This window comes from Balaenoptera ricei, chromosome 4 (assembly GCF_028023285.1).
Source record: "Balaenoptera ricei isolate mBalRic1 chromosome 4, mBalRic1.hap2, whole genome shotgun sequence".
NCBI lineage: Eukaryota > Metazoa > Chordata > Mammalia > Artiodactyla > Balaenopteridae > Balaenoptera > Balaenoptera ricei.
Genome location: NC_082642.1, coordinates 108,904,581 through 108,931,690, shown reverse-complemented (window position 1 = coordinate 108,931,690; position 27,110 = coordinate 108,904,581). Strand labels below are relative to the sequence as shown.

The 27,110-nt window shown below is 35.8% G+C and overlaps 1 protein-coding gene across 2 annotated transcripts in view; it reads left to right on the top strand.

Moving 5' to 3' along the window:
* The window catches only part of ALCAM (activated leukocyte cell adhesion molecule), a 200,496-nt gene that overhangs the window by 123,507 nt on the left and 49,879 nt on the right, over nucleotides 1-27,110 (top strand). For both annotated transcript variants that reach the window (XM_059921216.1, XM_059921214.1), the window contains exons 2-3: nucleotides 17,968-18,068; nucleotides 21,930-22,149. In XM_059921216.1, coding sequence (XP_059777199.1) covers nucleotides 17,968-18,068; nucleotides 21,930-22,149 — 321 coding nt within the window. The remainder of the gene's footprint in view (nucleotides 1-17,967; nucleotides 18,069-21,929; nucleotides 22,150-27,110) is intronic.

Sequence of the window (27,110 nt, the reverse complement as noted above, 5' to 3'; positions counted from 1 at the left end):
CTGGGTGTTTGAAATGCATAAAATGCTACTCTGCCTGTCAACTGTGTGCCTTGTCTATATTAAAGAGCCTTATTATACCTCTGATTCCTTATCTGAAAGATGCCTACCTCCTCAGCTATTTGCAGTTTTCTATTGTGTTTTGAGAATCAGATGAGCTATCATGGACAGGACTTTGTATATTTCTTGGCGATAAATGCTCAGTTGCTACATTACATCCCATTGAGAAAGAGGTGATCAAACTTAATAGTTTATTTTCTTTCTAGTCCTTCTGATCTATAGGTTTTTTAATGTTAAATATGGAAATTTTATTTAATACTAAATATGGAAAACATTTTAATACTTTTCAAACAATATTCCTAACTTAACCACAATTTAAAATGAAATAAGAACATGTCATCATTTTGATGAGTATTGGACTTGAGTTGAGAATTAATTTTGAGCTCTGGCTCCACTGCATACTGGCTTGGTGATGTTTGTTTAGTCTCTTGGCTTTGCAGGCCGAACAGTGTCCTATCAGTCAAAGGAAGCATCATAATATCTGTTCACTGCACACATTTATTTGCTTATCATACAGGGCTTTTGTGAGACTCAAATGCAAAAATGTACAAGGTACATAAAAGAGTATTGCAAACTATAAGCACCATAAAATGTCCATTATTATTACTATTATTGTTCTAGTGTATTTTTTACTTTTAATTTGGCTAACCCCTTACTAAATCAAGCTGTAGGGTTTTTCTTTTTTTCACTACATATCTATTGCGGCCTGAATTTTCTGGAATCCAATAGTCTACTAATGCTGGAGTGTCAATATAGTTATATTCTAATTTCAATCATGTGTTAGGATCTTCTGAGAAGCAGATATTATACCAGAATGGATTAACATGCCAGGATTGTATTAGGGGAAACATCAATGTGAGAAAACAATGAGGGAGGAGCTAATGGGCTGGAAGAAATGTCAGATGGCATTATAAATCTTTTCAAAGGAAAAGAGGGACTTCCCTGGCGGTCCAATGTTTAAGACTCTGCTCTTCCACTGCAGGGGGCGCGGGTTCGATCCCTGGTCAAGGGACTAAGATCCTGCATATTGCATGGTGCAGCCCCCCCAAAAAAATAGTCAAAGGAAAAGAGAAAGGGATGGAAGGTTGGATGGACACGTCCTAGACTGTCCTGCAGCCTAAAAAAGGTTTGGCAGGGAGTCCTTGAGCCATAGCCAGCCCTCAGGGAAGAACCTTGTCTGCCTTAGTATCCCTGCTGTGCTCAGTCCTGAGCTGGGAACAACTCCTGGAAAGTGTGGCCTCAAAACAAACTTGGTGATGGATTAGAGTGCAGCAGTTGGGGTCCTTGGTAAGTTATATTCCCAGCATTTGGGGGGCCTGTGAGGTACATTTTAATGTCCATCACGCTTCACAAACATTTTTTCGCTTGAATAATAAAGAGAAAGCTTTATTTAGTTGATGCTTATATAAGAATATGAAGATGTGAAACAGGCAGGTGAGATATGATGCAAACCTTAACAAGCACAGAAAACCAACTGAATGCAGAAGAGCCATTTTCCTACTGTAAGAACTTGTTCTCCCTTTCTAGATGGTTTTTTTGTTGTTGTTGCTTTTTGGTTTTTATTTTTTGCCACTTTGTCCATGATGGCTAGTCTTCCAGAAGTTCTGCAGATTATTAAACCATTTCCTAAATCAGAGCAAAGATATGGCACATTTTAAAGTTACGATGGGCCTCTGGGGCTGTAAGAAAAAGTGTTCAGCAAGTTAAAATCTTTTGGAGTAAAGGAGAGTTTCAAAGCTAGAGGCATATTCAGGTCCAGATTTTAAAAGATCTTTAAAAGCATTCCTCCATTCTGACATCCTTAGAAATGATAAAACTACCTTTCAATACAGCTTCCTATATTTCTTATTCTTACTCATTGCCTTCCTAAATTATCTTGTTCTCCTTCCCACTTTTCCTCCCACTCATCAATTAAAAATAATGACTGCCAGGGAAAGTGGCATATATGAAAAGTTAATATTAATAGATGACAGTATTGTCTAAGTTCATGCATTTCAGAGCAACACCATTGAGTTCCCACTGTGGACAAGCTACAATGGGTACCGGTTTCTATGCTTACCTGGTCCTCGAGACAACACAGAATCTCTTAAGGCTGGAAGATTATTTCATTTTCATATAAGACATTATTCTGTTTCCTGTTATGCAACTATTTGTTTTACTTTTAAATTTTTTAAAGAAAATTTTATCTTTCCTGTGTTCTTAATCTCTTTCAAAAATTATATTGGACAAATGTTTCTATTTCTCCTTCCCCCTCAGAACTAGAAAACTAGATTTCATAGTAAGCTGAGTTTAGTTCTTAATAAAGGGAAAATGCCATAGAAAGCCATCATTTTCTTCCTATGACCTTAACTTATATTACAACCCCTGTGGGGAGTTGTCAATTAAAAGCCCGGAATTTCACAAATCTAAGTCTTGGAAATCAGCCAGCAATCTGCACCAAATATGTGGGAAAACCTACTAAATAGCTTTTTAACCTTTATTACTTACTGTGTTTTATTGTACAAATCTATATCCTCAGGAGACATAGGCAATGCTAATTGGGATTCATGTGAAGAAAAGAGCAAAAAGCTATTTCAACCCATGTAAACATTTTTTGGTACCTAGTTAAATACTTAACGGGGAATATTCCGGAAGCAGGCATACTGGACAAGATCACTCAACCAATTCAGAAGCAAGAGTTTACTACTCTGCTCATTGAGGAGCCCTGACAATTTGCTATCCCCGGTAATTCACTACCTCAATTATAAGATAAAATTCTCTAATGCTGTTGATTACTTTAAATGCTAAAGCAATACAATTAGCACAAGCTGTTATTAACAGAAGCTCTCTGTGAAAACAATGATGATCTTATTGGCTAAAAATCTTTGTGGTATATTTTTTCTAAGGCATTTTGAGGAATATCAAAGCTATTAGGAATTTGTTGTTTGGGGGTTGGGGAGTGTTTTCAAGGACAGCTTTGATTATCTCAAATCAAGAGGTCTTTTCGTTGTCATGGCATCAAATTATTTGCAGAAAACAAATTTAATAATGTCACAATAACTATGAACTCTTTCTGAAGACAGGCCCCGGTCTAAATTCCAAAAAGTTTCCATCAGTTCAGATGATGCAGTTAAAAGTCATTTGTGAAGCGTTGTGCCTGCTTTCCTGTTGATAGTGTTTTCATGAATACAGTACAGCTATTGTCTTTGCTAAAATAATTAAATCATATTCACAATTTCAGTACAACTTCTGTGGCAAAATGCAGAGGAAAATGTAATTTTTCACCATTCAAATAGAACTGATACTCTTAATTAAACCTGGAGCATAAATGTATTCATCTTTCCTTTGCATTATTTTAACCTGGGGGAGTATTCAAATATGGGTTTCTTCTACCTACCTCTTTAGTTAAGCTGGTTCCAAATGATCCAGGTTCCTCAGATCTGGATAGAGACAATGCAAGAACTAATCAAGAAATTGAATTGGGGGAGAGAAACAAAAGGAAAATAATATTATACTGATTCTTTTCATTGTATCAATTGTCTGAGTGGACTCTCCTTAAAGACACAGCATCAAGTCCTAGATAATTAGGAGAGAAGCATGATAGTAGAAAATAGTCAACTTTATGCACTTCAACTTACATAAATTATTAATACATAAATGTTTTTAATTTTTATAATGAGTAAACTGTAGAATATAAAGGAAAATATGTTTAAACATTCTCTTGTTTAGTCTCCTTCACTATGAAAATCTATTTTAAAATAAAATGTAGAATATTGTTCTTTTCATATACAAATTTGAAATTTCTGGTTCAGTGTAGTCTCCCTGCCCCGCCCCCTGCCGCCCACACACACAGAGCATGAAGTGTTTTTATTTGAGTTTATCCCTAAGAAAGGACCAGTGTCTTGGCTTGTTGACAGAGACCCCATAGCCCAGTCAAAAACTCATCACTGAGGAATGAGGACTTGGTGACACAGAGCTCCCCTGTGGGACAAATTTTTGGAAATCCCAGTCTCATCCTCAAAACAAAGAATGTGAGGGGCGTTGCCAAAGAAACCCTAAATCCTGATGCTTTTAGTGACATTTCAAATGTAAATCTAGGTCAGTGCACTATTTTGCATTTATGTTATATTCCATTAAAAATATTTTTAAAGCAAAAATAGCTTTTTGGCAGGGAACAATGTTAAGGTATTGATTTTTAATCTCCACAGTGCCCCCCATCCCCACCATCCTGGATTCCCTAGAATTTCAAAGAATAGTATATGGTTTTCTGGAATGTTAAATGCAGACTAAAGGATATGGGCTGTGAGAATATGATCAGATAGAGTTCCTTTCAGTGTACTGCAGTGGGACTTTATTTTACGCATTATTATTGAGCACCTGCAACCTTCATGGTGCTGCAGTGAATTTCAAAATGAGCGAAATGTAGGCTTTTCCTTCAAATAGGTTGCAACATAGTGGATAAATTAAACTGATAATTTCCCTCGTTTGGGAAAGAAATTAAACTTTAAAATACATGAATAAATATATATGTCTAGAATTTAAGCTCCATGAGAGCAGGGTTTTTTCCTTTTATCGATTTGGATAGCCCACCCTAGAACAGCACTTGGCACAAAGTGGGCACTCAGTAGCCAATGAATGAATGATAAAAAATTATAAATACTGAAATATATACAGAAAAAAGGAAACAATGTATTTGGCTCTCATTTCTTTTCAGTGGGTTCGTGTAGAGCATTGTGTGGATACACACTCTAGTTTATATTTTTGTATTAATGAACATTTAGGTTCCTCCAGTTTTTTAGTATTCAAAATACTGCCATTATCTTTATATACAGTCGTGCACTTGTGCAGAAACTTATTGTAGGATAGAGTCTCAGTGGTAGAATTACTGGATCAAAGGATATTAGCATTTTAAAATTTGATAGATACCATCAAATTGTACTTCCACAACTTCTCTTCAATTTAGAATGAAACTTAAACATTTTATTTTTTAATTCAAGGTTACCTTTGACAACCTGATGAAAGCTTTGAATTCTCTTTCTTTAAAAACAGATGTTTCAGTGTACCACAATATGGGAGTTTTTAAAATAACTTAGAGGGTTCACAGATGCCCTAATGTCCATTCATGGATCCTAAGTTAAGAAATTCTAACAAGCACAGTAAAATCTGTACATTTGCTGATTTAAAATTCACGAGGTGTGTTAGTTTCTGCTTTACAATGGTGTTTTTTTTTTTTTAAAGACCACTTATTTATTGATCTTAAATATTTACAACTCATGGGTTAAAATATCCATTTATTACCAATGGGCTATTTTTTGGGATTTTTGTTAGGAAGGGGTTTCACCTGTTATCTTTACCACTTTTATTTCTGAGGGAAGAGAATTCCAGGTTATCTTTCTAACTCTATAGTCTGCTTTCTAGTTGTTTTAAACCAGTCACCTGGCTATTTTAGTAAATCTCAACGACAGCCTCATTAACAGGCTAGAAATAGTTTCCCATCTCTGAAAAGAAGGTCCCACTGACTTAGCCACTGCCACATATCAGCTCCTAAACAACCTATTGTGCAAAGCATATTCAATACATATAATGACACTTCTGAGTGACCGTAAATGTACACTGATAGCATTCCGATGGAAAACCAGAAGTGGAATTTCTTCAAGAAACATAATAACACACCATTGTAAAGCAATTATACTTCAATAAAGATGTTTAAAAAATAAATAAAGTAAAATAAAATAAAATTCACGAGGCATTTCTCAAAAAATAAAAATAAGTGTCCACAAATTAAATCATTTCTGTTACTTTTAAATCATTTCTAAATAAAGTTTTTGCTTATAATTTAAAAGTGACCCCAAATTGAATCCAATGCTAGTGTTGATGATGAAAGTAAAGAAAAAGTAAAAAGGTGTTACAGTTTATTGCATTTTATTAGGAAAATTTTATGTGCATTTATGAATTTGGGAAAACTGGCAGTCTTAGGACATGTTCCTTATGAATATCAGAGATCTAATCTGTAGAAATTACTATAATAAAAAATGGAAAACTACCAATGGCATTTTTCACAGAACTAGAACAAAAAAATTCACAATTTATATGGAAACACAAAAGACCCCGAATAGCCACAGCAATCTTGAGAAAGAAAAATGGAGCTGGAGGAATCAGGCTCCCGGACTTCAGACTATACTACAAAGCTAAAGTAATCAAGACAGTATGGGACTGGCACAAAGACAGAAATAGAGATCAGTGAAACGGAATAGAAAGCCCAGAGATAAACCCATGCACATATGGTCACCTTATTTTTGATAAAGGTAGCAAGAATATACAACAGAAAAAAACACAGCCTCTTCAATAAGTGGTGCTGGGAAAATTGGACAGCTACATGTAAAAGTATGAAATTAGAACACTCCCTAACACCATACACAAAAATAAACTCAAAATGGATCAAAGACCTAAATGTAAGGCCAGACACTATCAAACTCTTAGAGGAAAACATAGGCAGAACACTCTATGACATACATCACAGCAAGATCCTTTTTGACCCAGCTCCTAGAGAAATGGAAATAAAAACACAAATAAACAAATGGGACCTAATGAAACTTAAAAGCTTTTGCACAGCAAAGGAAACCATAAACAAGGCGAAAAAACAAACCTCAGAATGTGAGAAAATATTTGCAAATGAAGCAACTGACGAAGGATTAATCTCCAAAATTTACAAGCAGCTCAATATCAAAAAAACAAACAACGCAATCCAAAAATGGGCAGAAGACCTAAATAGGCATTTCTCCAAAGAAGATATACAGATTGCCAACAAACACATGAAAGAATGCTCAACATCACTAATCATTAGAGAAATGAAAATCAAAACTACAGTGAGGTATCACCTCACACCAGTCAGAACGGCCATCATCAAAAAATCTACAAACAATAAATGCTGGAGAGGGTGTGGAGAAAAGGGAACCCTCTTGCACTGTTGGTGGGAATGTAAATTGATACAGCCACTATGGAGAACAGTATGGAGGTTCCTTGAAAAACTAAAAATGGAACTACCATACGACCCAGCCATCCCACTACCGGGCATATACCCTGAGGAAACCATAATTCAAAAAGAGTCATGTACCACAATGTTCATTGCAGCTCTATTTACAATAGCCCTGACATGGAAACAACCTAAGTGTCCATCTGCAGATGAATGGATAAAGAAGATGTGGCACATATATACAATGGAATATTACTCAGCCATAAAAAGAAACGAAATTGAGTTATTTGTAGTGAAGTGGATGGACCTAGAGTCTGTCATACAGAGTGAAGTAAGTCAGAAAGAGGAAAACAAATACCATATACTAACATATATATATGGAATTTTTTAAGAAATGGTTCTAAAGGAACTAGGGGCAGGACAGGAATAAAGACGCAGACGTAGAGATGGACTTGAGGACATGGGGAGGGGGAAGGGTAAGCTGGGACGAAGTGAGAGAGTGGCATTGATATATAGACACTACCAATTGTAAAATAGATAGCTAGTGGGAAGCAGCCACATAGCACAGAGAGATCACCTCGGTGGGTGCTTTGTGACCACCTAGAGGGGTGGGATAGGGAGGGTGGGAGGGAGACGCAAGAGGGAGCAGATATGGGGATATATGTATATGTATAGCTAATTCACTTTGTTATAAAGCAGAAACTAACACACCATTGTAAAGCAATTATACTCCAATAAAGATGTTAAAAACAAAAAATGGAGTTTGCCATAAGAGAGAAAACCAAGTATCATTCAGTGCCTCTGCCTGGTTGGTCCCTGGCTATGACAGACTGGTGAAGTAGTTCTCATCTTCCCATTTATAGAAATTCAGTTCAGATCAGATGAAATTTCCTCCAAGAATCCTAAACCAATACCCTCAAGCTTTTTGCTGGGATTCCCTTCTCTGCTTTGCCATACCACTTTCTCTACCTAATAAGCAGCTCATACAAATTGCATCATGTTCCTTCAGGAGTAGGCCTCAGTATCTTATTTATATATTTCCCCCACAAAGAACATCTAGCACTCTGCCTATAATAGGTGTTCAGTAAATACTTGATGCATGTTTGAATGTATAAATAGATGATTTTTGAGATAGGCCTTGAAGGATATGTAGGAATTCAGGCAGAGCAGATGGTCCCAAGGAACAATGATAAAAAATGAAGCAGAGATGGGGTAAAGCCTAAACTAATTGAGAAGAATTGTAACTTATCCAGCCTCATAGATCATTCTATGCTTAGAGTATAATGCCTCATGTGGAAAATTGAGAAGATAATTTTCAGCACAGCAAATACTGGTACTGTATTTTTTAAATTGTATTGTTTTTATAGATCTCCCTTCTATGGCATAATATGGATTATTACATTGACCTATACATCACTAAAAAGATAAATATTTTGAGCACTTCCAAGTAACATGCAAAACTTGGAAGTAATATAAACACTTATATTAAAACATATTCCTGAGTACTAGCAATAATAATTTGGTAAGATTTTTTTTCCATCGAAATGTTATTCCACAGTGGAATAACATTTATCTAAAAGATATAATATAATGCATTTATAAAATTATAGGAACTGATGAGAGAAAGAGAAAAGAAGAATTACTCTTTTTCTTATATGTAGGCATTACACAATTATACCTACATTATAATATATGACACTTGTGAAAGGCAAGGTAGAAAGTAAAGTTTGAACAAATGTATTCCTACCTCTGATTCAGCAAAAACCCGACTTGGCCCCCAAGTACCCAAGTTTATGAAGAGAAATTGAAAATGAAAAAGGGGGTAGAATAACTGTTTTCTGAATTTCTCAAAATGACATTAGATTCCCTCAGATGTCTTCTCCCACCTGCCATGCATTCCAAGTTACTTGGGAATTATAGGCCCTTGTACCACACACACACACACAAACAAATCTTACTTGTTATATATTACACGACCTTGACAAAAATTTTAAACTTGTTTCATATAATAAATTTATGGGAGGAATTATGAGATAAGATAACTTTGTGTCATTGAATTATAAAATCAGGTTTGGAAGACTCTTTAAAGGCATCAGCTTTATTCTCTATCAGTAGAACTATGATATTTTATCATATCAAATAAAATATACATGATATGTACACTTTAGAAAGCATATATAGTAGGTATAATTTGTGCTTGATTATAGTACATGAAGTAGATTTGCTAAAACAGTATATTTTTTGTAATTTCTTGGATTGGATTGGATCCCAATATTTCAAAGTTAGAAATCAATCCTCCTATTATAGTTTAATATAATATGTTTCTGTGAGGAAAACAAATTTGATAATAACCAATGTTACTATGTGACATTGCTTCCTCCATCCCTTCATTCATATTCAGTGATTATTTAGTCCTACACTAAGATTCTATTTTACAACAATGATCCCTTTATTGGAAACCACGGTTTTATTAAATGAGTGAAGGTCTAAATCAGTAGTTCTCAACTAGATGGAATTTCAGGGGGCAGTTTTGCCCCCCAGGGGACATTTGTCATGTCTGAGGATTTTCTTGTTGTCATAATGAGGAGAAGGTGCTACTGGCATCCAATGGGCAGAGACAGGGATATTGCCAAACGTACATAGGACAGCCCCCCACAATCAAGATTTATTCAGCCCAAAATGTCAATAGTAATGAGACTGAGAAACACTACATGTTTTACATGTTTTAATTAGAGTTGTACATATCTTAATTCATTAATAGAGCAAATAGGGACACTAGCATGTTTATCTGTCAAAATCAGTCAAATAAATATGAAAGTAATTTCTAAGGATAACTCTCATTTTTACCCACTTCCTCCCCAACAATTCATTTGCACAAATATATCTCTAAAATTTCTGTAGAACTGGAATTTAGTTTTTATGTTGTAACCTCTGAGCCAATTATAATGTGATTAACCCTTCTATGGCACCTAACAGGGATAGAGAGCTAAAAAAAAAAAAAGCTTTTAAGGATGATGATGCTTTTAAAGTATCAGTGCAATAAAAAATAATTAACCATGCTAAATTACAGCATGTAAAATAGACTCTGATGAATTCTGGTCCTATATTATTCTATATTTTTTGCTGTACTTCTGCTTGAAATGTGGTAGCAGATTCTGATGTTTAAGTGACCTCAACTCAAATGTCTAGTTGTCGGCAATGCAAAGAGAATGATTACCCTGACCTTGATAGTCCTTAAGAATTACTTTATACAGAAAAAGAAATTCTCATCAATATTGCCAAAATTATTACAGTTTTATTATTTTAATTAGAAATATAAAGTGTTCACCTAACTTCAAAAGGCTGCCAGTCTGTTTCAGTGCCTCTTTAAATTATTTGCTATATAAAAATGCATAACTATAATTATCTTGTACTTTATGATCACTTGCCTGAGAATTCTACGTGTGAGAATTATTTGGTCAAGAGATTTTTCTTATGCTATGCTTATCTCATTTTATTCCCACTGAATTCTCCTATGTAGCCTTTCTAGGTTCTATTGTTCTTTATCTTTAGCTAATAATTCTTCATAAGAATCATTAAATTATTACACGCCGCTTCTCAAATATAACACGTATTTTTTTTTAAAAAAATTATTTATTTATTTTTGGCTGTGTTAGGTCTTCGTTTCTGTGCGAGGGCTTTCTCTAGTTGCGGGAAGCGGGGTCCACTCTTCATTGCGGTGCGCGAGCCTCTCACTATCGCGGCCTCTCTTGTTGCGGAGCACAGGCTCCAGACGCGCAGGCTCAGTAATTGTGGCTCACGGGCCCAGTTGCTCCACGACATGTGGGATCTTCCCAGACCAGGGCTCGAACCCGTGTCCCCTGAATTGGCAGGCAGATTCTCAACCACTGCGCCACCAGGGAAGCCCAACATGTATTTTTTTTTAAACATCTTTATTGGAGTATAGTTGCTTTACAATGTTGTTAGTTTCTGCTCTATAACGAAGTGAATCAGCTATATGTATACATATATCCCCATGTCCCCTCCCTCTTGCATCTTCCTCCCACCCTCCCTATCCCACCCCTCTAGGTGGTCACAAAGCACCCACCGAGGTGATCTCTCTGTGCTATGTGGCTGCTTCCCACTAGCTATCTATTTTACAGGGGACGGGGAAGGGGAAGGTGGGACAAAGTGAGAGAGTAGCATTGACATATATACACTACCAAACGTATTTATGTTTTACTTTATGTCAGGACATTTTGATAGCAACAGTGATAATAATAATTCATAACACTATGTTAAAATTTTAAAACACATTTAATACGAAAGGTGATTTATTTAGCCCAGGTTAAAGTATCTTATGACATATGCATATACACATAGACATAACATGTATAGCACAGAAATTCACACCCTTGTGCACACACACATTTCCTTCTATATTTTATATTTTGCCTCTTTGAGGAAGGACATCATAGGCATTCTATATTTGCAATTGTATCCAATAATCTCTATGCTACAAAACCATGAATAATTTAACCAACTGATATTACAGGGAGATAATTGCAGGGGAATTCTAGTAAGCTAAATTTAATTCAGACTTGGCAATTCAAAGATAAAAATCTCTTGCTTCTATGAAAAGTATAAACAGAATTATTTGTGTTGACAGGTGCTTTGGGTCTCCCTGGCACTTCATCTCAAAGACTGAGACGTCTCTAGAAATCAGGATGCTAATTCATCACCAAATCACAATAGTCTTCGTAGCTACTTTATCCCTAGGGGGTTAGAGATATTAGCCCTCCCACATGTGTAAGCCTTAGTCTTTCTATCAGATGAACCTGGAACCCTTATACTCTTACCCGAAGAGGAAAGTTGATGATTATAACAAACTTGAAAATTATTTCTAAAATCATCATGACTGTGGCTCCTAATGCCACAAGTGATAATGCAAATGATTATCATGCATTCTGCCCTCAGTCTGTGGACCAGGGCTTCTATCTGTAACTATTGCCCTTTTACCTACTGCCCTCATTCTTGTCAGATCTATTTCCCTTACATTTGCTGTGCTCTTAAGAGTCCTGTCCTGGCTAATTTTGGATATCGAGCTGTCACTGCAAGACTCAATCCATGAATTTGCAAATACTTTTAAAAACAACTCTTTGCTTTGTGGTCATCACAAGTAAGGAAAAAGTCACTTCTTAGTGTCATTTGCAGATCACATAGCACAAACAATCCTTAATTTCTCTTGAAAGGGAAGGGAGAAATGTTCTATCCTGTAGTTTAATACATAAACTCATAAGAATGTTGGCTTTGTGTTTGTTTCTCTTCAAGTAAGAGAGTGCCATCCAAGCCCAAATCCATGTTCCTTACACATCGAAGACAGTATATGACAGCCTTTGCAGTATTTGGTAAGAAAAAGAATTCTCAAAGTTCCAGTGTTGTCAACTCCTCCCTGGTTTTTAAAGATGTTAATTTGATAACCAAAATGGAACGTATGGAACAAGATTCAAATGAAAAATCATCTTATTAGATGCCCAGTAAATGCCAGACATTGTCCCTGGGATACAGTGATTAAAAATATATGGTCCTAAATTTTTAGAAATGCACAACCTTCCAAGACTGAACCAGGAAGAATTGGAAAATATGAACAGACCAATCACAAGCACTGAAATTGAAACTGTGATTAAAAATCTTCCAACAAACAAAAGCCCAGGACCAGATGGCTTCACAGGCAAATTCTGTCAAACATTTAGAGAAGAACTAACACCTATCCTTCTCAAACTCTTCCTAAATATAGCAGAGGGAGGAACACTCCCAAACTCATTCTACGAGGCCACCATCACCCTGATGCCAAAACCAGACAAAGATGTCACAAATAAAGAAAACCACAGGCCAATATCACTGACGAACATAGATGCACAAATCCTCAACAAAATACTAGCAAACAGAATCCAACAGCACCATGATCAAGTGGGGTTTATCCCAGGAATGCAAGGATTCTTCAATATATGCAAATCAATCAATGTGATACACCATATTAACAAATTGAAGGAGAAAAAACATATGATCATCTCAATCGATGCAGAGAAAGCTTTCAACAAAATTCAACACCCATTTATGATAAAAACCCTGCAGAAAGTAGGCATAGAGGGAACTTTACTCAACATAATAAAGGGCATATATGACAAACCCACAGCCAACATCATCCTAAATGGTGAAAAACTAAAACCATTTCCACTAAGATCAGGAACAAGACAAGGTTGCCCACTCTCACCACTATTATTCAGCATAGTTTTGGAAGTTTAGCTACAGCAATCAGAGAAGAAAAAGAAATAAAAGGAATCCAAATCGGAAAAGAAGTAAAACTGTCACTGTTTGCAGATGACTTGATACTATACATAGAGAATCCTAAAGATGCTACTAGAAAACTACTAGAGCTAATCAATGAATTTGGTAAAGTAGCAGGATACAAAATTAATGCACAGAAATCTCTTGCATTCCTATACACTAATGATGAAAAATCTGAAAGAGAAATTATGGAAACACTCCCATTTACCATTGCAACAAAAAGAATAAAATACCTAGGAATAAACCTACCTAAGGAGACAAAAGACCTGTATGCAGAAAATTTTAAGACACTGATGAAGGAAATTAAAGATGGTACAATTAGAAGGAGAGATATACCATGCTCTTGGATTGGAAGAATCAATATTGTGAAAATGACTCTACTACGCAAAACAATCTACAGATTCAATGCAATCCCTATTAAACTACCACTGGCATTTTTCACAGAACTAGAACAAAAAATTTCACAATTTGTATGGAAACACAAAAGACCCCGAATAGCCACAGCAATCTTGAGAAAGAAAAGCAGAGCTGGAGGAATCAGGCTCCCGGACTTCAGACTATACTACAAAGCTAAAGTAATCAAGACAGTATGGGACTGGCACAAAAACAGGAAGATAGATCAATGGAACAGGATAGATATCCCAGAGATAAACCCATGCACATATGGTCACCTTATCTTTGATAAAGGAGGCAAGCATATACAGTGGAGAAAAGACAGCCTCTTCAATAAGTGATGCTGGGAAAATTGGACAGCTACATGTAAAAGTATGAAATTAGAACACTCCCTAACACCATACACAAAAATAAACTCAAAATGGATCAAAGACCTAAATGTAAGGCCAGACACTATCAAACTCTTAGAGGAAAACATAGGCAGAACACTCTATGACATACATCACAGCAAGATCCTTTTTGACCCAGCTCCTAGAGAAATGGAAATAAAAACACAAATAAACAAATGGGACCTAATGAAACTTAAAAGCTTTTGCACAGCAAAGGAAACCATAAACAAGGCGAAAAAACAAACCTCAGAATGTGAGAAAATATTTGCAAATGAAGCAACTGACGAAGGATTAATCTCCAAAATTTACAAGCAGCTCAATATCAAAAAAACAAACAACGCAATCCAAAAATGGGCAGAAGACCTAAATAGGCATTTCTCCAAAGAAGATATACAGATTGCCAACAAACACATGAAAGAATGCTCAACATCACTAATCATTAGAGAAATGAAAATCAAAACTACAGTGAGGTATCACCTCACACCAGTCAGAACGGCCATCATCAAAAAATCTACAAACAATAAATGCTGGAGAGGGTGTGGAGAAAAGGGAACCCTCTTGCACTGTTGGTGGGAATGTAAATTGATACAGCCACTATGGAGAACAGTATGGAGGTTCCTTGAAAAACTAAAAATGGAACTACCATACGACCCAGCCATCCCACTACCGGGCATATACCCTGAGGAAACCATAATTCAAAAAGAGTCATGTACCACAATGTTCATTGCAGCTCTATTTACAATAGCCCTGACATGGAAACAACCTAAGTGTCCATCTGCAGTGAATGGATAAAGAAGATGTGGCACATATATACAATGGAATATTACTCAGCCATAAGAAGAAACAAAATTGAGTTATTTGTAGTGAAGTGGATGGACCTAGAGTCTGTCATACAGAGTGAAGTAAGTCAGAAAGAGAAAAACAAATACCGTATGCTAACACATATATATGGAATCTAAGAAAAAAAAAAATGGTCATGAAGAACCTAGGGGCAAGACGGGAATAAAGACACAGACCTACTAGAGAATGGACTTGAGGATATGGAGAGGGGGAAGGGTAAGCTGTGACAAAGTGAGAGAGTGGCATGGACATACGTAAAATACCAAACGTAAAATAGATAGCTAGTGGGAAGCAGCCGCATAGCACAGGGAGATCACCTCGGTGGGTGCTTTGTGACCACCTAGAGTGGTGGGATAGGGAGGGTGGGAGGGAGGGAGACGCTAGAGGGAAAAGATATGGGAACATATGTATATTTATAACTGATTCACTTTGTTATAAAGCAGAAGCTAACACACCATTGTAAAGCAATTATACTCCAATAAAGATGTTAAAAAAAAAAATATATATATATATATATGGTCCTCTTCCTGCTGTGATTGTGCTTTCATCATGCTAATACATTATGTACTTGAAATTCATACAGCTTTAAAATCAATTATAAAAATTATAAAATTTTTAAATTTTTAAATCAATTATAAAATATAGAATTATAAAATTTGGTGTATATTAAAGTTCTATAGAGAAGAGGAAAGAAAAATGGTCTGTACGAAAGAGCAAAGCATTAAATTTTTTGGAAAAGGAATTTGTTTCCCTGTACCTAGCAAGGGATTCACCTCATTGGTACCTAAGCTGTGTAAACTGTTTTCACTCCTTGACCAACCATGGGAGCACTGGCAGTTGTCGAAAGAAGGTGTGTTTTTATAATTATAGGAGATAATTAGAGGTGCGTGTCTTGCCATAATTTAAGGAAGAGATTCACATTATCTTAGAGTCATTACATATTCAAGTGTCTTGCTATATATTGATGAAAAAACCAAAATATTAAAGCACAAAATGGTTTCCATGGTTTGGCAAACCTGCATGAACAGATTCTAAAATACATGATACAAGTTCCATATTTAATATCCAATGTAGAAAACAAGTACTCTACTGTGAAATAAAGCAATTTCTTAACTGTCATCACTTTGCCTGTCTGCCACCACATATCTAAATCCTAACAATTTTTTATTTTAACAAGGCTGAAGAGACCTTATAGTCTTATGCTCTTCAATGATTTATAGTAAAAAGGAAGTATGGTTGACACTAAACAATTAAAAATTTGGAAAATTGTCATTTTTTTTTAACATCTTTATTGGAGTATAATTGCTTTACAATGGTGTGTTAGTTTCTGCTTTATAACAAAGTGAATCAGTTATACATATACACCTATCCCCGTATCTCTTCCCTCTTGCGTCTCCCTCCCTCCCACCCGGTAATTTTTCATTATAAAACAGAATGTAATAAAAATTTTAGTAAAATTTTGTCTCTAATAGCAAGTTAAAAACACATTCTCGTGGCTTATACTTTGTATTCTTTATTTTAACAATGTTAAAAATGCTGGAAAGTAGTTGTGCAGTATATTTACATGAAATTTGTGTTCTTTGTAATGCTTTTGTTCACTGGAGAAAATTGCTTTAAAGGAAAGTAGCTTCCTCAGTTGACAGAATTTTAAAATAGGAATTTTATTACCTTTTCTTTCTTTACTAAGGTTAATGATTTTTATCCCTATATGAAATTTTTATATGTTGTGATTGATGGGTAACAGAGAAAGATAGTATCCACCCTGTCTTGTTTCTTCAGAAAGTCATAAGATGGTCTTATTCATGTGTTGTAAATTGCCTTAGCTTTGCACTTTAGCACCACCTGGTGGACAAAATATCATTTCCTTTTCTTTTCAGTTTAAAATAAAGTTAGCCCTGTCACACTCTGTATCCAATTATGACATATCTTAATAGGTATTTAATTGCAAATGTATCTAACTTTAAAGATAGTTGTAAACAAAATAAGGTAAAAAGATCTGATATATTTCCTAAGTACTATACAATTGCCAAGTTAAATGCCTATGTTTCTTTAAACTTCATAAATATATACAGATTTGAATAGTATGTTACATACGTATGCAAAAATGTGGGTATTGTTGATAATTTAATTATTGAGCATCACATTCTTTTCAGTAAAGAATTAAATAAGACCAGGAAGTTTTCTGTACCTTAGTAGCAAACTATTGCTTAAATTAGATTGTCTACCCAAAAAGCAGTGTAATCACTTCATGAAGAAATCTCATACTACAAATACTTTTTTTTTTTGGCTGCCACGCAGTTTGCAGGTTCCTAGTTCCCCAACCAAGGATTGAACCCGCGCCCTCAGTAGTGAAAGCGTGGAGTCCTAACCACTGGAGCGCCAGGGAATTCCTTACAAATTCTTTTCCTGTTAATATTTTATGTATAATTGAAATGAAAACTAGTATTTTAACCATTGCTACTGTAAAGCAGGCCATTTTCATGCTCATTTTGCCACTTATATTTAAGATTCAGTTGTGGTCTTATATGTATTAGTTCTTAGTTTTTAATAGTTTTTAAAATTTTTTGAATTTAAACTTAACAATATTTTCAAATGAAAAACACAAACATATTTAAAGCTAGTTTAGAGAATTTTAAGCATGATAATCTCTTTGTACAGTGCCACACTTCTATGAAATATAGTGAAGTTTTTTCTTATGAAATACAGTGAAGGTGAAAAGAAACCCTCAGATTCCACACTGTTCCTTTGGCATATACTACTTATCTATTCCTCGCTAAAACTGAGAGGTTTATAGATTTGAACTGTGTGACATTTGAAGGCTTAGTAGCTAAATAAGAGCTGTTGATATTTATAGGAAATATGTTCTAACTACATACTTTGTTGTATGTCATTTAAGATAAAATTATAATACATAACCTTCATTAAGACATGCATCTTGAACTGAAGTTATTTACTTTATTTCAAGAAAACATTTAAACTCTTCTCTCTCGTGTTCCTTTTTTTCTAAAGGTCTTGGATGGTATACTGTAAACTCAGCATATGGAGATACCATTGTCATGCCTTGCCGACTCAGTGTACCTCAGAATCTCATGTTTGGCAAATGGAAATATGTAAGTGTGACCTACCTTGGACTTGGTTAATTGCCTCTAGTTTTTGAAAGAAAATTCCTTCTGTGAGTAAATGTGACTTTCAAATTAACGTAATGGCAATATTCAGCTGTGGGTATAAATGTAAAAGGATGAAATTAATGAGTCGAATATGTCAAAAGAATAATTCCTAAGTCTTACATAACAAATGCTATTTTAAAATAAAGCCAATAAACAGGTAATTCTTAGCTCAAATTAGTCTGAAAGATTCACCCTGAGGTGTCTGAGGCAGAAGAAAAGGCAGAGTTCCAGGGTAAAATCAGTGGAGTATAGGACAGAGCTTAGTGGAAGATGGCAGCCTTTTTCTACACACTCATGTTTTGTTTGGTGTGGTTACTGCAAAGGCAAGATGCACCAGAAGCCAGAGCATTCAAATGTTCACTGAAAATTAGTCATCCATATTAGAAGCCTGTTACTGGTACTTGGTCTTAGAACTCAGTCGAAGTGGTAGGTCCTTTTATGCTGATTTTATTCATTTTTTGCAGATAGCAAAATCATATTTTCTCAGGTATCAAGGTACCGATGGGTCTGGAAATGAAGGGTAGATATCCTGGTAGGTGATGTGGAAAGGCTAGGTAACTTTGATAAAATATCTCAATTTCATTACCAAGACAAACAAAAGGTGTCTGTGTGGCACAATTTCCCATTGCTAAATCACAGAGACTCACAATGGTTTGCAAGCTTAAAAAGAGGACATATGTTTCATTGAACACAACTGGCAAATTTTCCCTAGGTCCATGAAATGTTAAAAGGTATTTGAATAGGAAAAGGATTTGATGGTCCAATAATTTTTTTTGACTTTGGGCATAGATTTTTATTATGTATTATTCTTACACATGTAAAAAAAGCAGAATTAATTGGTTGATATATTCGTGAAAGCATCTTACACTTCTAAATTGCTTCAAATCCAATCACACTTCTATATTACTTTAATTCTTGTGATGATCCAATAATTTTTGAAAAGTTTTTTTACTGCAGTACTTCTCAGAGCCTTTCCTATATTAAGATACATGATGAATTGTCTGAGTTCATTCATTTCTTAAGTTTATTGAACCACACAACTTTTCCTCTCAGATATCTGCAAGAACAAATGTTCTGCAGAATAGAAATGTACATAAGTTGCACCCCAGGGGTAGTATAACACAATCTTTTAAAATATGGTTCTGAAGTCAGACTGACATGTTCTACCGTGCATTGGCTGTGGGATTCTGGATGAGTGAATTAATCCCCATTTTCTCATAGAAAAATATGAGATAATAATAATCTTCCTTACAATGTTGTGAAGGTTACATGAAGTAACTCATACCAGAATACTTACCTAGTACTTGGCACATGGTAATTGCACGAAGAGTGTAAGCTGTTATGGGTGTGGGGCTACTAAGCTCTAAACGCACTGTGTGAAGGGCAGGTGAAGACAAAAGAAGGAGGTGAGGCAGCATAGCACTTCCCTGATCCCTCCTCCTGTTATCCAGCTCACACTGGGTAATTTTTAACTATTTCTGGCTCCCTATAAAAATGGAAATATGAAGTTAAGGCCTATGAGGACAAAGTCTATTAGCACCCCTAAAATTCTAAGGGTCTGGGAGACTACCACCTAATTCACCATCGAGTCAAACTTAATGCTAAAATAAATGGCATACAGTGGTGAAAAACTTCTGTGATTATAGACATTTCTGATGCCGAGGAAATAATTTTCACCTAAATGGAACTGGCACAATGGCAGTGAAAACAAATAATAATGGCAATTTTCAAATTGTTAATGAAACAAAAACCTTCAGCAATAAACTGATGAGATACATTTGAAGTACCATACGCTCTAAAAGTAGTCCTGATTCGCAGACATACCATACAACCTCTAATTTAATGTAATCTGAAAGACAAAGAGCAGATTTGCAAAGAGTGAAAGGGAGCAAACACAGAGGAAAGATGAATTCGTTTCTCTTACTGCACGGTAATCTCCCTGTGAATGGAGATCATAGCTCCCTGTGCACCCCGCCCTACCTCACTCCCACCACCTCTTCACCAACATCCGCCTCTGTGCCTGGTACAGAAGAGGCATCTAACGGCTGTCGAGAATGATATAGTGTAGTTATAAAGGAGCCAGGCTGTGGAGCTCCAGTCTTGGCCCTGCTGAGATACACTGGCTGGGGCAATGGACCAGTTATTTAACCGATCTCTGTCTCCATTGTCTAAAAATGAAGCCAATATTATGTGTAATTTACAGGGTTGTTATGAATATTAAATCCATTAATGCATGGAAAGCCCAAAGAAAGTACCCTGGCATACAGTTAAGTGCTCGAAATTTAATAACTATTATTTCTTGCATAAGTGAACAAATATATTATAGAAATTTAAGATACTGGTCTAACTGGTCTAACATATTTTTCTTAATGAAGAAATGATTTAGTACAAGGATTTGCATTGTAAACCTGTGGCAAAATTAAAAGATTTAAGGAGAATATTACTGATGTATTCAGATATTCAACCAGCTAAACCTTTTGGACTCCAAGATTAGCTTAGTAATTGTCTTAGTCAGCTTGGGCTGTTATAACAAAATACCACAGACTGGATAGTTTAAACAACAGACATTTATTTCTCACAGTTCTGGAGGCTGGGCAGTCCAAAATCAAGGTGCCAGCCGATTCACCTCTTGCGGAGGGCCCTCTTCCTGATTTGCTGACAGCTGCCACTTGCTATGTGCTCACAAAACCTCTTCTTTGTGTTCTCATTGAGAGAGAGAGCTCTCGCGTTTCTTCCTCTTCTTATAAGGGCACTAATCCCATCATGAGGGTACCATCCCCATGACCTCATCTAAACTTCAACACCTCTCAGGGGCCCACCTCCACTAATCCCACACTGGAGGTTAGGGCTTAGGCATATAAATTTAGTCCATAACATTAGTAAATATTAATAATTTTTAAAATGTTACTCCTCATAACACCTTGAAATTTGTCACGCATTTTTGAATGTTTTATCATATTTTATTTTCTCAAAGGCCTTGTGAGGTAAGTAGAAGAGGGATTGGCCCTTATTTTAGATTATTGTTAATAGGTAAGAGAATGTTTGTGGGAGCAGAGGAAGAAATGACTTATGTCTCAGTGCTCTTGGCATAATTGTATATGCCAGATTTTATATGAAAACCCTTCGAGCTAAGTTTTAAGATTCAGATAGCAAAACTATGGGTTTTAGTGATTAATCTAATTCTATTGCTTAATGGACATGATCATTTCACAAGGACAAATACTGTTCTTCCATGAAGACTCATTAAGCTATGTTATGTGTAAAGGTCAACTGTGTCAGTCTGGCTGAAACTGAAAAGTGTGGACACATAAAGTATGTGGATTAAAGTAATGAACATGCTAAAGATAATTGCCCAGGATTTCTAAATGAGTGTTTGCAGCACAAGTGTATGCTTACTCTGATAGTTAGCTGAAAATCCTTTTGTAACATAACACGTATATGTTTGTTTTCATCTATTTTTTTTCTTTTACATTAGACATAACGCCAACCCTTGTCATTTTCAAAACAGTTACTAATTCTGTCCTCCAGATGCAAGAAAAGCTTGGATTCCTAAAGCTCTGTCCTTTCATTTTTGTATATTTAAATTGATACCTGTAAAAGAACTTACAGCTTCTCTTCTTATGAAGAGTAATTTTCTATAACCAAAGATTTATATGAGGCACATATCTAAAATTATTCTTCTTGGACCAAACTACAAATTTTGGTGGAATAATACGGCCAAGAAAATTTTGTTATCCTGGCTGTAATCCTGAAACATCTAAAAATGCCTGTTTTTTAAAAATGTATTGTTATTTCAATTTTTAGGAAAAGCCTGATGGCTCCCCAGTATTTATTGCCTTCAGGTCCTCTACAAAGAAAAGTGTGCAGTACGACGATGTACCAGAATACAAAGACAGACTGAACCTCTCAGAAAACTACACTCTCTCTATCAGTAATGCAAAGATCAGTGATGAAAAGAGATTTGTGTGCATGCTCGTAACTGAGGACAACGTGTTTGAGGCACCTACAGTAGTCAAGGTGTTCAGTAAGTAGTCTGCAGTGTAATGCTAAGTGGGATTGATGGCTGGTACTAGAAAATGTTCTTTAGAAAGACGACTGAACTCTCTGTAGTGTCTCCACAGTAGGCATCTATGTAAGAGGACTTCTAGAGATCTTCATTCTGCTCATGCATGCTGTCAGTGAGGAAAACAAAAAACCTGAAATGCAAATAGGAGCTTTGCAATGAGGAACTAAAAGAATATTCTGTTGTTTTGTTGGGTAAAATTTCCTGTGATATGAAATAGTGCTAAATGAAAACTGGCATGTGATCCTTTACTTTCACTGACGTACAAATAAATGTTCTGTGATACATATTGATACATAGATATATAATACATGCACATATTCATGCATATCATGCTTACATATATATGAATTAGGCTAAACCATATAAAAGTTGCCATTTGATATTGTAAAAACAATAAAATACTGGGCTTCCCTGGTGGCGCAGTGGTTGGGAATCTGCCTGCCAATGCAGGGGACACGGTTTCAAGCCCTGGTCTGGGAAGATCCCACATGCCGCGGAGCAACTAGGCCCGTGAGCCACAACTACTGAGCCTGCGCATCTGGAGCCTGTGCTCCGCAACAAGAGAGGCCGCGATAGTGAAAGGCCCGCGCACCGCGATGAAGAGTGGCCCCCACTTGCCGCAACTGGAGAAAGCCCTCGCACAGAAACGAAGACCCAACACAGCCAAAAATAAATAAATAAATAAATAAAATTAAAAAAAATAAAATAAAATACAAACAAGAGACCTAAGTTTTCTATATATGTATATACATGTGTGTGTATATGTGTGTGTATACACACACACATTTTGACCTTTAATGCTTAATGCTTGTTGATTTACTTCTTGAGACTGTTCAAGCGGTTTAGAAAATTGCCCTAAAATAAAGAAGTTCACCACACTCTAAATGTGTACATGGAATCCACCAAGGGGAAAAAGTAGAGGAGGGTTGGAACAAGAAAATGTTGTAGAAGAAACTTGTAATAATTACTGGAGGTCACTTTGCCTCATGATAATATATAGTTAATGTGCGTGTACAAATAGCTACGCAAATGAATGACTTGAGAAGTTCTAATTAAAACTCTTTATCTTTTAATATTCTAATAAAATATCCCACCTTCATTACATCCTAATATCTTAGAAATTACAGGGAGAAAAATAGGTCTCGAAAGTTTCAGAATGCTAGTCTTTTTTAATTAGGGAAGAAGGTCTCACTTTTCAGTTTTTTCCTCTGCTTTCTGATAACTTGACAGCACCTAGAAATTATTAAAATAAACAGGGAAGAAAGAAACCCAGAGGGCCTTGCTACTACAGCAATTAACCGTGGATTTTTCCTGTTTCTCTTGTAATGCCTATACAACTAAGTAGGACTGTCCCTTAAGCATTTATATGGACTTCAGTGCTCCTATGGACTCATGACAAGGATTCAGTGCTTATACTATCAAGGAGACCTTTGTTCTCCCGAAGAACCTTGTAAAAGCATAGTACACGTTTCAGTTGATTACCTTTCAGCTTAGAAGGTACTTTCCAGAAACCATCCACTCAACTCAATCATTTTATGGATCAAACCAAGTACCAAGCGTTTCCCAGTTATGCCCCCTTCCATGAAACACCCCGAAAAATCTCCATCCTGTATTTGCCAAAGTCCCATGTATTTTTTCTTTCTTGTCTTTTATTTCACTTTGATGTTATTAGGAAGATGGATGGTGTGCTGCTAAAAACACTTTTTCTAAAGTGAGCAACCAAAATCTTTTAATTAAGCCATGAGGTCGTAAATATAAGTACACAAGAATGTACTGCAGTAGGTACAGAGATTAAGTCACAGCATTCTAAAGTTATGTGTATTGATTTGTCATTGTCATGTTTCTTTGTTATTATGTTAAAATTACCAAATATCAAGACAGTCTACAAGAAAGTTGAGAAAATTCAGGTTGTTCCATTTCGAAGAAACATTGGTGACAATTTTCAGAATATAATTTTTTAAATGCCAAAAAAGTTCATTTGGCCTAATTTGATAAAATTTGTAAGCTGTTTCGGAATACAGAGGATTTCTATGGTTATAAAAACACACTCACACCCTGCATACCATCAGCTCCCCCTACCCCCTTCTCTTTTGAATGTTGTTGAAAACAAAGTGATTCTCAGAAACAGAATTTGCATTCCAGGCTCTGGGCCAGAGAGAATTTAAATAGACAAGTTACACACTTTTGAAAATGGGGTTTTATACTAGAAACTGTGGGACCCTCCAAGTCCAATTAAATAAACAGCACAGCTCATGATGAAGAAAGAGTTTGCAAGAGCATATAAGGGCTTTGCTTCTTTAAAAATAATGAATTGACTTTGGATCGTTATTTGTGAAGCAAATGGCAGCTGTGACATGGAGGCTTTCATTCTACACATGTATATATTGCAGTCACTTAAGAGTTACTAGGCTCATCAATCAGTCCTCTGTTTCCTTCTGTCGAGTCACCTAGCACCTAGCAACACGCACTGTGTACCACAGAATGAGTGTGGTTAACGTGAGCTAATCCCAGATCAGTTTGCTGCAGTGTCCTCCTGATGAGCACAAACTTTTTATTCAAACTAGAGGTCATGACTGATGACTTTATTACTTCTGATGTAGGTTTGTTTATTCAGTTTTAAGCTATATCTCAGATGCAAGAAATCATGCCCATAAAGCAGACCAGATCCAAGTAAGTCCCATGCTTTGTCACCACTAATGAGGCATTTTTGTTTGGTTGGTTGGTTAGTCGTTGAATGGCATCATAGTCAAACAGTTTGCATTTAACGCACATTTGAAGTTAATAAAACCATCCCTTAGCAAGAGTAGATCTTAGAGGTTGAATGCTTGCCCAGAGAGCCAAATGGCTGTCAGTGATATAATGGAAAAATCACTGAACTGGTCATCAGGAGATCTGGCTTTGTTAGATCTGCTGCTAATTTCTGACCTTGGGCAAGTGACTTCACCAGTCAGGGCAGGGGCTTCAATTCCCTCCTCATCAGTAAATGAGTACTTTGGATTAGGCAGTGGTTTTCCCACTCTGTTCCTAGGATCCTCTTGACGTGCTAATGAATAGGGCTGAGGAGGGTGAGGAGCTAGCTGCTTCTACTTGATTAGCTATAATTCGCCCACTCAATATTTCGAAGCTTTTTCATGATATTTTGTTCAGGGGGAAAAAAGGGAGAAGGGCTTGAGTACTAAAAAGCATTTGAAAACCAAAATCCAGCCTAATCTTCTGCACTGGTGTGTGTGGTATTAAAAGGAAGACTGTTCCCGTGACTTCCACCTGGACCAACCAGCTCTCCTAGTGATGGTTGACATCACAGTGTTATTTGAGCTTTCATTGGGACACTGTTCTCAATATTTTATCAAAACTGAGCATCCCTCCTCCCACCCTCCCTGTGAAAGTTATTCAACTTTCAACTGCAAGTCATTTTTATTTTTTCAGAATGAAGGAAGCAGAAAATACCTTTTTAACAAATGAGATCTACACTGTATATTTCATTTTGATTGTTTAAGTATAAAAAATACCTTTTCCCATCTCATAAGGAAAATAAACGATTTCATGCTCACAGTGATCTACTTAAAGTATATCAAGAGTTGATTGCTGACAAAGTACTGAGAGAAGCACCCTTGACTCAATGTAACCAGTGCACCTGCCTTTTCTTGCTCTCCTCCCATATCAAACTGGGCCATCCTCTGTGTGAGGATTTTGAGAATAACACTCATGCATTTGGGTGATATAGAGCAGTTTTGCATTCATCACTCCATCCTCACCTGGCTGTGAAACTCTTGACAAAATTATTTTACTAATGCAAATAAATTTGTGGTATGACTTTTCCTTTCAATTCTATACTTAGTTATGAATCCTTGAATCATATTAAGACATAATTCACATAAAGTTTTTTTAAAACACTTTGGAATCAATATGCAATTTTGCTAAAATAGTACACATCCTCTTTTATGGTCTTCTAATACTCATCGATTGTTACAAGCTAATATAAGAGAAAGTTACATACAAAATATGTATTTGATATAGAGGGTTTGAAACAAAAGTTTGAGAAAATAACTCAGAGAAATGCAATAGGTATTACCATTACTTTCTCAATACCCACTGTGACTCTCTCTTCTAAATGGAAAAGTGAATAATAGTACAAAGAGGACTAAATTTTAAGCATACTTTCATCAGGTTTTCCTGGGTTTGCTGCAGTTTTATTTTATTGAAATAAGAATAAATTTTAGAAAGTGTTTATGGAAACAAAGCACACATGGCCATGTGGAAAAGACCAACAATTTTAACACATCGGTATTTATGGTTATATGGGGTTTATAAGTCAAAGTAGAGGAATATATTTGACATTAGAGGAAGTATGTTCCAACTGAATTGGTATCTGATTTTGGTGAACTAGAAATTAGTACAACTTAACAAAACTGCCCATCCTCATTTTCTATTAAGAGCCTAATTTTTTGGAGGATTTTTCAAATCTCTCTATATATTCCAGGCATAGATAGTACTAAGGAAACAAAAAACTATTTGCTCTTTTTTTCTTGTTAATCTTGACACTTGATCAACCACAAAAATTAATTTAATATCTTACCTCTCTTGAGCTTTCAGAGAGGTGTCACTGAATAACTGATTTTAGTTCCCAGAGAACTTACACTTACTCAAGCTCCAAGATTTTTGTTCTGTTTAAATATTTTGGATGCAGCCCTCTCTCAAAGGTATTAGACGTTTGCCATAAAACATTGAATTCTGAACATAATTTAAGGTTTTATCAATAACTCAGAGTTGTAATTATGAACATTAATGATGTTACATTAAAATAGTGGTAAAACCAAGACTTACTGATTTGTATTGGAGAAGGCTTTAATCCCCTACCACATGTTTCCCAGGAATTGCTATTTATGTTGTTTTGATTTTTATAATTTATTTTTTCTAAT